The sequence below is a fragment of the Palaemon carinicauda genome, chromosome 44 (genome assembly GCF_036898095.1).
Source record: "Palaemon carinicauda isolate YSFRI2023 chromosome 44, ASM3689809v2, whole genome shotgun sequence".
NCBI lineage: Eukaryota > Metazoa > Arthropoda > Malacostraca > Decapoda > Palaemonidae > Palaemon > Palaemon carinicauda.
Window position 1 is genome coordinate 54,012,194 of NC_090768.1, and position 15,820 is coordinate 54,028,013.

The window sequence follows — 15,820 nt, forward strand, 5'->3', positions numbered from 1 at the left end:
TGAAGTACATTTCAGCCTGCAATGTATATTTTACTTATAGTTTCTTTTTATCCTAGGATACAATTGTGAAGAAGACGTAGATGAGTGCGAACTCTTAAAACCTTGCGTCAACGGCATATGTCAAAATAAAAATGGCTCGTATCAGTGTTACTGCCAACCTGGATACTCTGGAGATCACTGCAACTTGGAGTTTGATGAATGCCTCTCCCGTCCCTGTCGCAACGGTGGCGAATGCATCAATGAAATCAATGGTTATAAATGTATCTGTGAACCAGGTTTCACTGGGACTGATTGCGACACGGATATTGACGAGTGTGCGAGTGACCCCTGTCAGAATAATGCCACCTGTTATGATGAAATAGCCAATTTTACTTGCGAGTGCTTGCCTGGCTTCACAGATCTGTTGTGCTCTACTAACATCGATGAATGCGAGGTATGGATGTTAATTCAACACGATATTCACCACCTATAATTTATGGTGTATCCATTTGTATTTTGATGTTTTTAATCCAGTTTTTCATAGTAATTGCTGCACTTTTAGAATTGCTTAACTTAATGTTTTCAGAACCAGCATGAAGGGCATGACCTTTTTAAGTACAGTTATACCTCAGGATACAAAATTTATTTGTTCCGGAGTGACTTTCGTAACATAATTTTTTTGTATGATGAAGTAGAGCCAAATACATTTGAATCATTCAAAATAACTAACTTAACAGCGCAAATTTTGTTTAGTTACTTGAGTATTTTTTCGTAATAGAAGGTAAGAAAATCTTCATATGTCATATACAGAAATTTTATCCCGAGGTATTAATGTATAGTTGCATTGATTTTGCAGTGCTATGTTATATTTTGTGATTGGTGAAATTTATAGAAGTACAATTTTTCAGATTTACTTTTATAACTACAGTATAACTATTTTCCCTTTTGGAGCCCTCGGGCTTATAGCATTTTGCTTTTCCAAGTAGGGATGTAGCTTAGCAAGTAGTAAAACTAATAATAAATGGTTTTATTCACCTTGCCTTTTAGTCCGAACCATGCATGAATGGTGGTGCCTGCACTGATGGAATCAACAACTACACTTGCAATTGCGATGACACCGGCTTCCGAGGAGACCAGTGTGAAATCAATATTGATGATTGTGAATCATCACCTTGCCAGCATGGTTCCACCTGCTCGGATTTGATAAAGGATTATGTTTGCCAGTGCTATGATGGCTATGAAGGTTTGTCAACTTTTGCAGTGGTGGAATATTCAATTTCTCTTCCTCTTATATTGTTAAAGTTTTTAGTTTATATATGAAATATTTTAGTGTTACTGTTCTTAATTACTAGTCTTAATACATTGTTCTCTTTCCTCACTGAGCTATTTTCCCTGTTGGAGCCCCTTGGCTTATAGCATCTTGCTTTTCCAACTAGGGTTGTAGCTTAGCAAGTAATAATGATAATAATAAAGGTCTTCAACTATTCAGAGATATAAACACAAATCCAACTAGAAATAACAGATAAGATAAAAAAATACTGTAACAGAACAATATTATATTTGATACAGTAAGCAAAACAACATTTGTAATAACCTGATATGTATTTCATATGAAATCAGACTATTTGTTGATTTTTGTAACTGGAAATCATAGGTATGGAATTCAGGTTAGGCTTACCCTAGGCCAAAATGGCATTAGAATCTGACTTTAAAACAATTCAACTTAAAAGGTAGCTTCTTGAAACCGGTGAAGTATGCTAGTTGAAGACCTGTATAGATATATAAGATGATGATCATTTTGGAAGATGCTATATTAACATAGTCTCACGGTACAATGGATTTCAGTTTTAAGATTTCTATAGAAAAATAACTGGCATATTTTGAGTACATTTATTTAAGAAAGTAATTTTCTTTGCAGGAAAGAATTGTGAAACCGACTTCCTAGAATGCCAAACATTTCCCTGTGAGAATAATGCAACCTGTCTTGAACGTAGCAATACTACACTCTACGAAATGAATGTGTTCACAAATTTCTCGTATGAAACTGCTGGTGGTTTCATTTGTGAATGTTTACCAGGATTTACAGGTAGGTGTAGAGATGTATGAGAATGAGTTTTCTCTCTTTTTTCATATACACTCGCTCATTGCTCATGTTTACACCTTATGTTAATTTGCAAACCTATATGGACAGGTAGCAGAAAATGAGACCTTCATTGCATGTATTGGATACCTAGTTAAATTGGGAGAATAGTTCTTGTGATCAACGTCAGTATTATAAATTTCCATATTCTACAAAGTGGCATGTTTGGTATACATAATATTGCCATTTTTTAAAATCTATTAGAATTGTTTTGCTCTCTACTGTTACTTTTTTCCCCAACAACTTTTCTATTTTCATCCCTATCTAATTCATGCTTCTTATAAATAACCAATTTGTCTCTACTAATTTTTGTCACCTTTCTGTTTTTAAACCTTATATTAGCCGATAAGGTAAAATTTTAGTATTTTTATATAGTTGTATTTAAATTAAAGAACTCAAAATTAGGGAAGGTATAGAAATGAACTTGGAAACCTTATGTAATTTGCATTAAAATGTGATATGCTTGTTTCATTCACAGGCGATTATTGCGAGATCAACATTGATGAATGTGCCAGTGATCCGTGTATTAATGGCGATTGCATTGATGGTATAAACACATACACTTGTGATTGCTTCCCTGGTTATGAAGGCAGTAACTGTGAGATTGAAATTGACGAGTGTGCTCGATTTACCCCTTGCGTTTATGGCACCTGTGTGGATAAGGTAATTTATTAGACTTAAGTATTGATTTTTGCTAAGTAAAGAACTAGTACACCTGAATAATATCCGCATCAATAGTTCTGAGGAATTAGTAATCTTTCATATAATTAGTAAAATAATCTCGGACTACTTTTAATTTGTATAAATATGATAAATTGTGGCTATCTGTAACTTTTTGAAAATTTTATATTGTAACTTTTGTAAAAAAAAACAAGTTCTGTGATTATTGTAAAGAATTTTCTTTGTAGGTTGCTGATTATGACTGTGAATGTGAGGATGATTATGGAGGAAAGAATTGTTCTGTTAAGTTGACTGGCTGTAACAATGTTGAGTGCTTTAATGGTGGCACCTGTGAAGCCCTGCTGCGCGACGAGACTGAGCATTATTACGAATGCCACTGTGAACATGGTTTCACGGGTCGGAACTGTGAAAACTCGACAACCATGTCGTTTTCTGGAAAATCTTATGTTAGTGTTGATTCAAGAAGTGAAGAAGGTAAGCTTGGAGTTTGTTCTGTTTCAGGTTCTAGATGTTTGTACATATAAGGTTGCCCCATCCTGTGTGTAACACTGGGTCTTGCATTAGCAGCTTGTTCTTAACTGTAACTGCTAAAAGTGTCTATTGCATTCAAGGACTGGGTAATAGCAGGCAAAAAATAACAATTGTACTATGCTTGATGAGGATAGAACCTAGGGTGGTTAGCTTACTGTACTACTTTCAATCTTTCGATTAGAGAATTAATTTTTTGCTACTTACTTGATTTTTTTCATAGTGAGTTTTGTTAAGAAACTCATTGTCAGTGTTAAAACAGACTTGGTATTTCAAAGATTGAGAGGGTTTAGACCTAATGAAAGACTGCAGTACAGGTAGTCAGACACGTGGATATGAAAGTAACAATATTAAGTAGGAAGACATGATAATGAAAATTTTGGGTAAATGAAGATGTAGATCTAATGGGGTTCAAGCATAAAATGCACAGGGAAAGACAGAGTGCAAAGACACTGGAAAGATGAGAGACAGATTCTTTTCTTGACATTGTCTCATTACTTTATTATAGGCCTGAGCCTATAGGAAAAAAATATTTTTTTCTTAAATTGTAGGGTAAATGTTGATTATTCCAAGCTTACAGAGAGAAACAGTATGAATATCGTGATGTTCACTGGACTCATTACCTTGATATCTCTCTCTCTCTCTCTCTCTCTCTCTCTCTCTCTCTCTCTCTCTCTCTCTCTCTCTCTCTCTCTCTCTCTCATATATACTTATTATACAGTACTGTATTAAACCTTTTTTCAATCAGCATACAGTTGTGGATTTTTTTTGTATTGAATATCAGTGCAAAATGCTCCGTATTTTTATTCTTCCATTCAGTGAAACTTTTAAACACCCTTTGATTTCTCACATGCATATTGTTTGCAGGCTATGATCTCTCCTTCCGATTCCGAACTACATTACCCAATGGTGTCCTGGCCGTTGTGAAAGGAGAAACTTACGCAATACTGCAGCTTTTGAATGGCGAGCTGAACCTCTACTCACCTTTAATACAAGAATTACCAGAGTAAGATATATTTTTATATTTTGTACGATATTTTGAAGTGCTGCATTGTTATTCAACAAAATAATATAGCTTGAATAATACTTCTTAGTTGTAGGTGAATATAGTTGTGTGTGTGAACCTGTTTAAATGTCTGAAAATCTCCATGAGATATATTCTGATGTGTACAAGCATCTAACCTTTAGTAATAAAATTACAATACTTTGAACTTTTGCCTCATAATAGCTGGTACAAATTGCAGAAAGAGACAGTTTGTTTGGTAGGCATTCTATCATAATTTTTTCATGGTGTAAAATATATTGTGTATCTTTTTATCTCAATTTTTTTGACAGACTAAAAATGTTTCCTACTAGATACCATCATGTCAGTTTATTTTTTGTTGGTGTTTTCCTTTTTAATAAAATACACAGCAAAAGTATTACACTTTAAAATTAAAGCAATATTGGTATCCTACCAGAGAAAAATAACCTTGCACTATCTTATCAAAGAATAATATTTGTAAGATAAGTTAGAAACACACTTGGAAACTTGAGTGACTGCCGTAGCCTTAACAGCCTATCAATAAATAATTTATACTTGTAGATTTTCTGGAGACGGCCGATTGGATGGCATGTATAGTGGCTCTGAACTCAATGATGGTCAGTGGCAGGCTGTTAGAGTGACATTTAATGAGAGCCATGTATACTTAGCTGCCAATGACGAAGCAACAGTATATCCTGTTGATCCTTCCCAGACTATCAATAGTTCTACAACAGTGTTAGGTAAGAATTGATTATATGCAATGTATCCTCGTTTCCTAATATGATTAACCCTTTTACCCCCAGGCTCTTTGGAAATTTCCAACCCTTAACCCCCAAGGGGTTATTTTTTTCCCAGCACATTTTGCAGTATATTTTTTTTAAATTGCTCTAACAGCCTTAATTTTTGTCATAGAGAGGTCAGGTTGGTTTCATTCTCTTGGAAAATGCCTGATTTTTTTCAAAAAAATTATCAAAAATTTGAAAAAAAAAAATTTATAGCATTTTTTTGCAAGGACGTACCGGTACGTCCATGGGGTTAAAGGGATGGGTTTTGTGAAACGTACCAGTACGTCCTTTGGGGGTAAAAGGGTTAACGTATTTATATCCTCTTGCCTATCGAGAGTGTTTTTAATGTGATGGCTTTTTAAAAGCTATTGCTTTAAATTTCTATTTTGAATAGTTTTAATTCCTACTTTTTTCTAAAGCTTAGGACTTTATATATATTAAATGCAAAAAATTTATTACTTTTATGATTAAGCTAAAAAAATTCATTTCCAAAGACCTAATTAAGAAAGGTCACACCATTAAATGTTAGCTTGACCTAATGCTGGATATATATATTGTTTTAATTTAATTACATTTGCTTCATTTAGACTTTTTACGGCAATATAGTATGAATAAATATATCCATTAGATATCTTTGCTTCAAATTTGAATCATTATTTATGAAATGTCTCTTTCCTCAGGTGGTGCTACTTCGACATTGGCTATTCTCTTAAAGGGTGCTCCATTCTTTACTGGCTGTATTGAAGATGTTTACGTCGATGGCGGTGTTTTAATTCCAAGTGATATACCTTCTTCAATGAAGGTAATAATGTTAACTGTTGAGTAGGACATTCAAAATGTTAATTATTACTGTAATTTTATACAGGCAGGTGATGCAGACTAAGTAGAAAAACAATTGTAAATTTTGAAATAGTTTAGAGATGAAGTATATTTATTATGCCATTTAACTTTTGAGTTATATTTGTCTTTACCACAAACATTTTTTTATTCAAATGTCAACTAATATACTACAGTATATACAATTACTTGAAACTTATTTTATATCATCCATTATACATACATACATACATATACCAAGGCACTTCCCCCAATTTTGGGGGGTAGCCGACATCAACAAAGAAACAAAAACAAAAAGGGGACCTCTACTCTCTACGTTCCTCCCAGGCTAACAAGGGACTCAACTGAGTTCAGCTGGTACTGCTAGGGTGTCACAGCCCACCCTCCCACATTGTCCACCACAGATGAAGCTTCATAATGCTGAATCCCCTACTGCTGCTACCTCCGCAGTCATCCAAGGCATCGGAGGCAGCAGCAGGGCCTACCGGAACTGCGTCACAATCGCTCGCCATTCATTCCTATTTCTAGCACGCTCTCTTGCCTCGCTCACATCTATCCTCCTATCACCCAGAGCTTCCTTCACTCCATCCATCCACCCAAACCTTGGCCTTCCTCTTGTACTTCTCCCACCAACTCTTGCATTCATCACCTTCTTTAGCAGACAGCCATTTTCCATTCTCTCAACATGGCCAAACCACCTCAACACATTCATATCCACTCTAGCTGCCAACTCATTTCTTTCCTCTCAACAGATTTCCGTCGAAGAGGGATGCCCTCGTGAGGAACAGTGCTCTCCCAATCCTTGTATGAATGATGGAGAGTGCAAAGACATGTGGACTAGTTACTTGTGTAATTGTCAGAGGCCCTATCTTGGAGATACCTGTCAACTAAGTAAGTACTGATTTTATTTGTCATGTGATTGTTGCATTAATATTTGGGAAAATGGATAGTTGGTTCATGCATCAGTAAGAAATTTTAATATCTGTATTGTGTAGTATAACTAGATCTCAGAGTCGGGTATAAACTATGTTAAAAGATGTGGGAATTACTGTTTCAGTTATACGTAACATTCATGTAATATCGGAAATTTTTATTTTTCATTTTTTCACGTTAATTCATATGGGAAAAAGTTTTTCAGACTGTACTAACTAAAAAGATTTCACTATAGAAGTTAATTATAATGATATAAGAATCAAAGTAAAGTCCAGTATATCCTTTTGTAAATTTTTTTATTATGTACAAAGATAACTTAAAAAGTTCTCTTTTGATTTTACAAGACAAATATCTTTATGATTGCGTACTGCATTTTATGATAATAGCTTTGAAAGCTATCATTTATAACTGTATTTCTTTGTTCCTGCAATCTTCTCTCTTGCATGGATGCATGAAAACAATGTCATATAGGAGGTATAAAAAAGCAGACTTTTTATCATTAGATTATGCATCAAATTATTGGCTGGTATCTATTTGTTGTGTTCTTGAAACATGAAGACATTCTCATAGAATTGCTTTTAAAATTGAGTGTGTGCCCAATTTGTATTTGATCTTTAATGTAATGAACTCTTGGTTTCTATTTGAATGTGTTCCAAGAAACTCTTCTAGTTCCTGTCTGATTATGTTTTCTGTTTCTGTAATTCTTTCTCACCAATTTTTACACTACTTTTAGTTTCATGGATTAATGCACTTTCAATCCTTTATATTTTTTGTTTTCTCATAAATGTTATTGACAATAGGAAATATACCATTTGACCACCTATCCTCTGGTAAACCTATACACTCAACAGATTTTATAGATGCTGTAATTCCATTATGACTATATTTTTATGCAATAATTTCTTAAATTTTCACATTGTTTGGAATGGATATTCTAATATTTTTGTGAAACACCCCTGATGCTCATAATGGCTCTCCCTCAAAGCATGGTTTTATATTGTGTACCCTAAAACTATAAATTTCCTGTTTTCTTTCTTTTTAATAAGCTTAGCCATCTTGTGCAGTATTGAGGTAATCTGGCAGCTAATGGCAATAACCTCGGCTTCGGTATGCCGCAGCTCCTTTCTTTTCGATTCTCTCATGTACCTTGCGTTAGTCAGTATTGACGTGTACCTCTCCAAATTGGGTGGTTTTATCATTTACTGTAAGTTGTTTGCATTAATGAAAAAGAATCTGAATTTTTTAGTAATTCCTGTGAGAGCTGTTCAATGGAGTTAGTGCTGGGAGATCATGTTGTTCATTATCTGTTTCTTGTGCTGGAATATTGTGATTTAGATAATCATTGTGAAGAGAGTGATCACTTGCAAGGGCTCTGCAGTATACCCAAGCTAAGGTTATTGTCATTAAGCCTATTGAAAGGAAAGAAAACAGGAAATTTTTAGGATTATGGTAAATGCTGATAGAAAATCAAGCTTTGAGAGAGAAGACTTGTGAACGTCAACCGAGTATAAATTTTTATTTTTAACAGAAACTGATTCTGAAATGAAAGACAAATTGCACAGTTGTATTATCATTGTTTTTCAACTTTTTTTTTACTTTTGAATAATTTTTCAAAGCTATTATTCCCACCCAAGATTATCTACAGTGGACTGTAGTTACTTAGGAGCTACACAATAATGTGTAGCTACATTTTTGGCAGTACTTTTTAACCTTTTCTTCCACATTCCAGTACCCATTCTGAGACTTAAACACCACAGATGAAATTTCCTGGTTCCGTTTCTTACAATTTATACAATATTAAGTTTGTTTTTTCTTCTTTGAAATCGTGAAAAAGAGGAACTTGGAACCACAAAGGATCGCAAAGAGTATCCCAAGCATGATGTGAATGATCATGGTAGATTACTTTGTTCTTCTATCTCTTCTTCCATTGTTTGATGTGTTAGAGGATATATGGTATTTTGGGAGTAATGGTATCTTTTATTTTGGGCACATAAGCAATCCAGCTTTACTGACGTGTAATATCTCAGGCGGATGAGTATGATGCGTTGGTTAGTCATGAGTATCGTTTTGCACAGTGCCACTTATGTCTCCTTTCTTCGATCTTTGTAGGAGGAGCAACCTGGGAGGCATCACTTTGTAGGTCTTCAACAGCACATGCTTTTTAGCCTTTAACTTGTGATATGTAGATTTATTCAGACCCTTTGATTCAAAATTATTCATCCGATAAAAAACATTCAATTTCGTAAAATGTAAATTATCCAGAGAACTCTGTGATAAAAAGTATTTATAGATTTAGTATTGTAGTTATTCATTATTGCTCCTGAAAATTTTCATGTCAAAGGGTTTGCCAGTTTTAGCCACCAGTTTCTGCTTAGATGTGTAGCACAGCCTTTTAATTAATTTTTGCACAGTTTTTAGTGGAAGTAATTATATTTTGCTGTACTTTTACTTTAGAGTGTATAAAGACAGATGTTTGTTATATGGCTTTATAGATATATTGAAATGCTCAGTAATACTTGAAGTAGAAACACTGTTGCTAAAGATAAACGAATTACTCATTATTTGAAATTTTACTCTCGTAGCATTTTAGCACTGCAGATATATTCAAGTTTTGGTTACAGTGTTGTTTTTTAGTTTTTGAGGAAATTTGCATGTTATTCTCCTATTGATAAACTAACAGTTTGATGTGCAGAATTTGAGTACTGAATTTATAGATGTAGCTTTTAGAATTTAGCCCCAATTAATAATTTAACCATTTTCAAATAATGGCATTGTTTGTACCATTTATTATGGTACCTGTATTTAATCAAATGCTAAGGTAAAGTATATCTCAAACAGAAATAAAGAAGCTTATTTAATTCTTTAATTTGAGGAAATTTTTGCTGTATTTGTAGAATGTTTTTATTGATAAAGAAATTGTTTAAAGGTTAGATTTTGATAATAACTTGCACCATGCTGAAATTGAAATATGCTTATTTGGAATTAAACTTGTAAAGATAGTGGCAAAGATTGTTTAGAAGTAAAATAAACCACAAATTCAGCTTATTTGTGAATGTTGAATGCATGGAATGAAATTTCTGGTGAAATTTTCTAAGATGTCTGGAGAGAAAGAAAACTAGAAGGAATTTGTGCATGTGTGTTAGAAATCTCATGAAATGAAAAGCAAACTGAATTTATGAATTTTTTAAAACTTCTCATTTTGTATTGAATTTCAGGCTTTACTCCAGCTACCTTTGGCAATGAAGATATACTGGACAGTTTAGTGACCGTGATTATCCCAGAGATCGACCATGCCACTTATAGGACACATGCAGATGTGTCTATGCTTGTTCGGACAAGAGAATCTGATGGCCTGATATTTTATTTAGGCACACCGCTTGACTCAGATACAATAGGTAGTTTTATCTTATCAATTGTTGTCTTTAAAAATACCCACTGGAGGCTATACTTTTTTCAGCCCGCTCCCATTACTTTTATTGAGTTTTATGTACTAAGAATAATTTGTAGCTCACTAGGAATTCTTTTTATTCTTTTAACTCGGTTTGATATAGAAAATTATGCTTACAAGCAAGAATGAAACCCTGAAATTCCTCATCACTGCTGTAGTGGCTGTACTAAGAAGCTTGTCAGTCAGCTCCTAAATCATTTCCGTCGAGAATAAAGAAAGGTTATAAAGTGTTCTTTGCAAACTGGAGAGACCAATTAAAAATATTTGTTCATGCTTTCATATACTTATGTGAATATTTTAAAGTAAGCAAATATTGATGTAACAACCTGTAACTTCTCCTTGCATCTTAATCTTCATATGACCCAATACTTCCTTTTGTAGGATTATAAACACTTACTTTTTAGTTTTCTTTTATATTTCATTCTTGTGTCCTCTCTCGAGCACTGTTTCTTGGTAGAAGGAGAGGACTAAACTTGTTTAAACAAAGGGAAAAAAATCTGTACTCTGCCACTGGACACTGTATGGAGGTGGAAATTGACCAAACCTTTTTTAAGGAAGAGGAAACTTGAATTGTATACTGAAAAAAGTAGATGGAGTGAGTTCTCCTTATGTCTAAAGGCGGGTTTACACGATCGAATGGTTCGTCGAACTCGTTTTACAGACAAGTGTTTGAAGTGATGTTCAAACATGTGAATGGGGTATTCGGTTGTTGAACATGTTCGTGTAACGGTTCGAAGAAATTCTGTTTAAAGGTTTAAAGGTCGCTCATGAATGGCAGAGGCAAGGGGCAGTGACATTGCCCTACCAATCAGGACAACGCCCTAGAGACACCATATATTATATGATCAGCGCCCAAGCCTCCTCTCCACCCAAGCGAGGGCCAGGCGGTGGCTGCTGATGACTCAGCAGATAGACCTATAGGCTCCCCCAAACCCCCCAACATTAGCTCACAAGGATGGTAAAGTTGCTGATACGAATGGCACTAACGAGTCTGAGCAGGACTCGAACTCCCGTCCGGCAAACACCAGACAGAGAAATTACCAATCAGGCCACAACAACCTGACTTTCGTGGGCGGGGCTTCATTGTCCACAAACTTTATGCATTTGTGGCTGACTCCACCTCTTTGAACCGCTTGACAAGCTGGTTTGACCGTGTAAACTCTGCTTAAGACGGGATGGAATTTCCAAACTATGCTCCTCATAGACTGATGTTATGAGGGGTACCTAATGCCAAGTACCTCGGAACCCTCACAATTGGTCTTCCAATCTCCTGTAGATCAGTTAAATATATTGGCTACTAAAATGACAGCAACTCTTTATGAAAACCTGTGACTGTGTCAAGCAGCAAACATTTGATCAGAAGGTAGAGGAATGATGCCAAAGCTCATCTCACAAATTGTAAGAGCTGACTTGTTAACTTGCATTCCTTCATTATGCTCGAGTAGCATAATGGTTAATTCTCAGATGTACATTCTGCCATTTTTCATCTTGAACTAAATACAGTATAAGTGTTAGGTTTATATTAAGAAAATTCTTTGATGGAAATGTGATTTTTTTTTAGTTTTCCATTATAGCAGTTTGAGAATTATGCAATTCTGTTTTAGGCTTGGCCTTTATTTAGACTTAGTATACATGTTTAAGACATACAAACTACAGTGTTATGAAATGTAGCTGAAGATAATCTCAAAATTATTTTCTTAGGTTTAAATTTTACATATATTAATGCAGTGACTCAACTTGTTTTCAGGTCAAGATAAGCACCTACTTGCTCAACTTATTGGAGGAGATCTAGTTCTTCGGGTTTTACTGGATGGACCTGAGGAGAGCTTCAACATTTCTGAGATCTTGATAACTGATGGAGATCCTCATTTACTTCATGTAAGATAGATTTTAGTGTATTTTATCATATATAAATGATATTCTTGGGTTAGAGTTCTCTTGCTTGAGGGTACACTTGGGCACTCTATTCTATCTTATTTCTCTTTTTCTTGTTTTAAAGTTTTTATAGTTTATATAGGAGATATTTATTTTAATGTTACTGTTCTTAAGATATTTTATTTTTCCTTGCTTCCTTTCCTCACTGGGCTATTTTCCCTGTTGGAGCCCCTGGGCTTACAGCATCCTACTTTTCCAACTAGGGTTGTAGCTTAGCAAGTAGTAGTAGTAATAATAAAGGTAATGGAATGAAGTGCGGCTTTTGCATTGGCTGGGGTTTTGGATACTTATAACATAGAGGCTCTAAGGTATTAACAATGCATTAGGTTGGGTTACCTAATCTTGGAGAGATGATCCTCTAAATACAAGATAAAGTATGTAAATTGAAGGTTTAGGTAGATTTGAAATACTTGAGGGCTGCTGCAATGGCAGGATATACAGTATTGTACTTATAATTTTATTGTTTATAAGAAGGGAGGAACTTTGAGGTGATAAGTATTCATGGTGGCATACTAAGTTGGCCCATGAATTACGCTCGACAAACCTGTGATATCTGAACATGGGATTTTGCTAGATAGCGTACTGATAAATTTAGGAAAACTTAGACCTGAAAATATTCTTTGCTTATTTTCTTTTTTTACCATTCCTAAAGAAATATATTGTTCATAGCTTAGAAAAATATCAGTAAGGGTCATGCTTATTCATTATGTAAGTGCAAAAGAACATTGTGATTTTTTTGTTGCTTATCTATACTGTACGTTAATCTTCGTTTACTTACCATTTGTTACTGTAATTGGACACTTTCATTGTAATATTCAATAAATTTCTGTTTTCTGACTAATGAAACATTCCTATTTATTGATATTAAGTTATGGACAATTTGATATAAAAACATTGCATTACAGTATAGGGAAAAACTTATGTTCTTTAAATATGATTATTAAAGATTATCTTTACATTCAATTATAGGGAAATGGCTATGTTCTACATTATTCATAGCCTTGACAAGCAATCACAATAAAACTTTTATTTCAATCTCTTAATCTATCCAATCTATTACAGGTTAAAAGAATCAACAATGAAGTTGAAGTTTACGTGGATAATACGCAAGTGTTGAACTCCTCCTTGGCTTTTGGGGGGAATCTTGATGCTCAGGTCCTTTACCTGGGTGGCGTTCCTGATAACTACCACTCGAGAATTAAAAGGCAGCTTGGGGTTACAAACTTCACCACAACTGTAACCCGAGTTAATTTTAAAGGGATTCTTCAAGATATTCGGGTAATAGTTGCATGTAATTTTGATGTGAAATACTTTTGTGCTGGAAAGGTAAATGAAAATTGATTTTCCTGCCTAATAAAGAGGGAGAATGGAGCTCTCACATTAATCTTTAATTTTCAGTTAAGTAATGGTACAGAAACACGTTTAGTGCAGCCTTTCCCTCTTGGAAATGTTAGTTCCGATCTTCTGCCTGGATTAGATTTGGAGCCTATAGATGTTCATGGTGTTTTGGAAGGCGTAGTGAGTGACAATACTTGTGATCCTGATCCCTGTCAGCATGACGCCACATGTGCAGTTACTTGGAATGACTTCAAGTGAGTATGGTTTCACGCAAGCTGGAGTTGACGGAAAGCTCTTTCTGTGACTTCTTCTTTTTATATTAAAAGATTAAATTACTGTACAGGATATGAAACTTATGAATTATTCTTATTAAAGTTCATGGGGGAAATTAACATGGTGAAATTCTTTCAGACAACATTCTTCAAAGTTCTCGGTTGTTTTGACCTCGTTTTCATTATCCCCACATTTTACTTTCTGTTATCATACACAGTAAAGATAGAATACTTTTCATAAACTAAAGAAAAAATTATCATCATCACAGCTGCACATGCACGTTCGGTTTTAAGGGCAAGACTTGTGAAGACAGAGAATATTGTGCTCTTTACCAGTGTCCAAGTGGGTCAGAGTGCATCAATTTGGATGATGGGTACGAGTGTGTGGCAAATCTCACGCTGAATGGAGTCGACTCTTCACTGTCATTCTTACCCAGGTTTAATAATACTCCATCGCAGATAACTGATGTCATGATAAACTACAGAAGTCAGGTCAGTAGATGGTTCACATTTATTTTGTATAAAATATTCAGATAAATTCAATAAAGTTTTCTGGATTAAATTGTATATGAGTTTAAAAGTAGATTGTTTTGCTGATCAGGGTTTGAACAGAAAGATTGGCCTGTAAAAACTATTTTATCTACACAGAAATTTGACATATAGCCCCTTTCTTTGAGCAGAAAGGTAGTTGGAAATATTTACATAAAAAAGGTACACGATTGTAATCTAGGTATGTTTCTTTCATGGTAAATGCTTGGGGCTTTGATTATCTTTAACTTACAGGAGTACAACCCTTTTATACATCTGAGTTGAAAACTTAGAATATTCATTAGATATTAAAGGTGACTGGTTTCAGTTCCGGTTCCATCAGAATAGATGCTCACCAGAACGTCAGCCGGGCAAACCCAACCCTCCACTGTGGTGCCCTACCACAGCAGTGGCCTCCCCAGTAAACAGCTTAAACTCACGGTCCTGGGCGGGGATCGATCTCTTGCCATGCGAAATGCTAGGCAAACACGTTGCCACTGTACTGGTTTCCATATTGTATAGGTTTCTTGAAATGAACAAAAATATCTTTGACGTCATTTTGTACGTGTTGTAAGGGTGTTTTTGTGCCATCCACCCACGGGAGGTCGTATTTTGCTCTTCAATATCTCCCAGGGAAATAACTGGCTATTGATTCTTACACTATAATGTGCTATATATGAAATGAATTACACTATATTGTACTTATGTTGAATTTTTTGTTATGTTCATTGATCAGTTAAAAAGGATTACAGATAAATAATATACTGTAGAGTATACAGTAGTTAGAAATTCAGGACAGCTTTTAACAGCTCCATACTCAGATTAATGAAGGCTACTGATGGATACACAAGTGTCTAGATTACACTTATAATACTACTACTAATCTTGTTGTTTGTGGTTTGGTGACATTTGAAGACCAGAACATATACGAGTGATGGAGGTGTTATAAAAAAAAAGAAAAACTTTTACTTTGAAGTATTGTTACTCCATCCGTTAATAATTACCATGTTATAAAATCCCAAGTGAAGAAGGGAGTTTAGACTATGGATAAACCTATTTTTGAGAAGGTTCCTTGTAGTCTTCAGGAACTTTCCTGTTAAAGGCTAAAATAGGGAATCCAATATGACAAACATTTTTTGTCCAAGTTTGAGGATTCTATTGTTTTTCTTAGAGAGTTACTCCGAAAGAATATTTTTTTAATAGGTTTAGCCTCGGGAGCAAATCAGTGAACTTACAGCATTAGATATGAGAACAAAGAGTGCCTCACCATCATTCCTAGCTGTCTCTTAATTCTGACTACTAGCCTCCCTTTTTTTCCAACCAAAAAGGAAAAGTCTCTTCAGAGGTGAGAACCTCCTTATATCACAACTTTACAGTTTGGGGATGGCACCC

The 15,820-nt window shown here is 34.8% G+C and overlaps 1 protein-coding gene across 2 annotated transcripts in view; it reads left to right on the plus strand.

Moving 5' to 3' along the window:
- crb (crumbs) overlaps positions 1 to 15,820 on the plus strand; it is a 162,041-nt gene that overhangs the window by 116,248 nt on the left and 29,973 nt on the right. Inside the window, exons 16-30 of one of the 2 annotated variants that reach the window (XM_068366347.1) lie at positions 57 to 433; positions 1,027 to 1,222; positions 1,898 to 2,065; positions 2,598 to 2,782; positions 3,028 to 3,274; positions 4,196 to 4,334; positions 4,914 to 5,092; positions 5,818 to 5,939; positions 6,727 to 6,865; positions 9,017 to 9,043; positions 10,123 to 10,302; positions 12,103 to 12,233; positions 13,353 to 13,568; positions 13,689 to 13,882; positions 14,170 to 14,392. In XM_068366347.1, coding sequence (XP_068222448.1) covers positions 57 to 433; positions 1,027 to 1,222; positions 1,898 to 2,065; positions 2,598 to 2,782; positions 3,028 to 3,274; positions 4,196 to 4,334; positions 4,914 to 5,092; positions 5,818 to 5,939; positions 6,727 to 6,865; positions 9,017 to 9,043; positions 10,123 to 10,302; positions 12,103 to 12,233; positions 13,353 to 13,568; positions 13,689 to 13,882; positions 14,170 to 14,392 — 2,723 coding nt within the window. The remainder of the gene's footprint in view (positions 1 to 56; positions 434 to 1,026; positions 1,223 to 1,897; positions 2,066 to 2,597; positions 2,783 to 3,027; positions 3,275 to 4,195; positions 4,335 to 4,913; positions 5,093 to 5,817; positions 5,940 to 6,726; positions 6,866 to 9,016; positions 9,044 to 10,122; positions 10,303 to 12,102; positions 12,234 to 13,352; positions 13,569 to 13,688; positions 13,883 to 14,169; positions 14,393 to 15,820) is intronic. The other variant, XM_068366348.1, reaches the window with a different exon arrangement.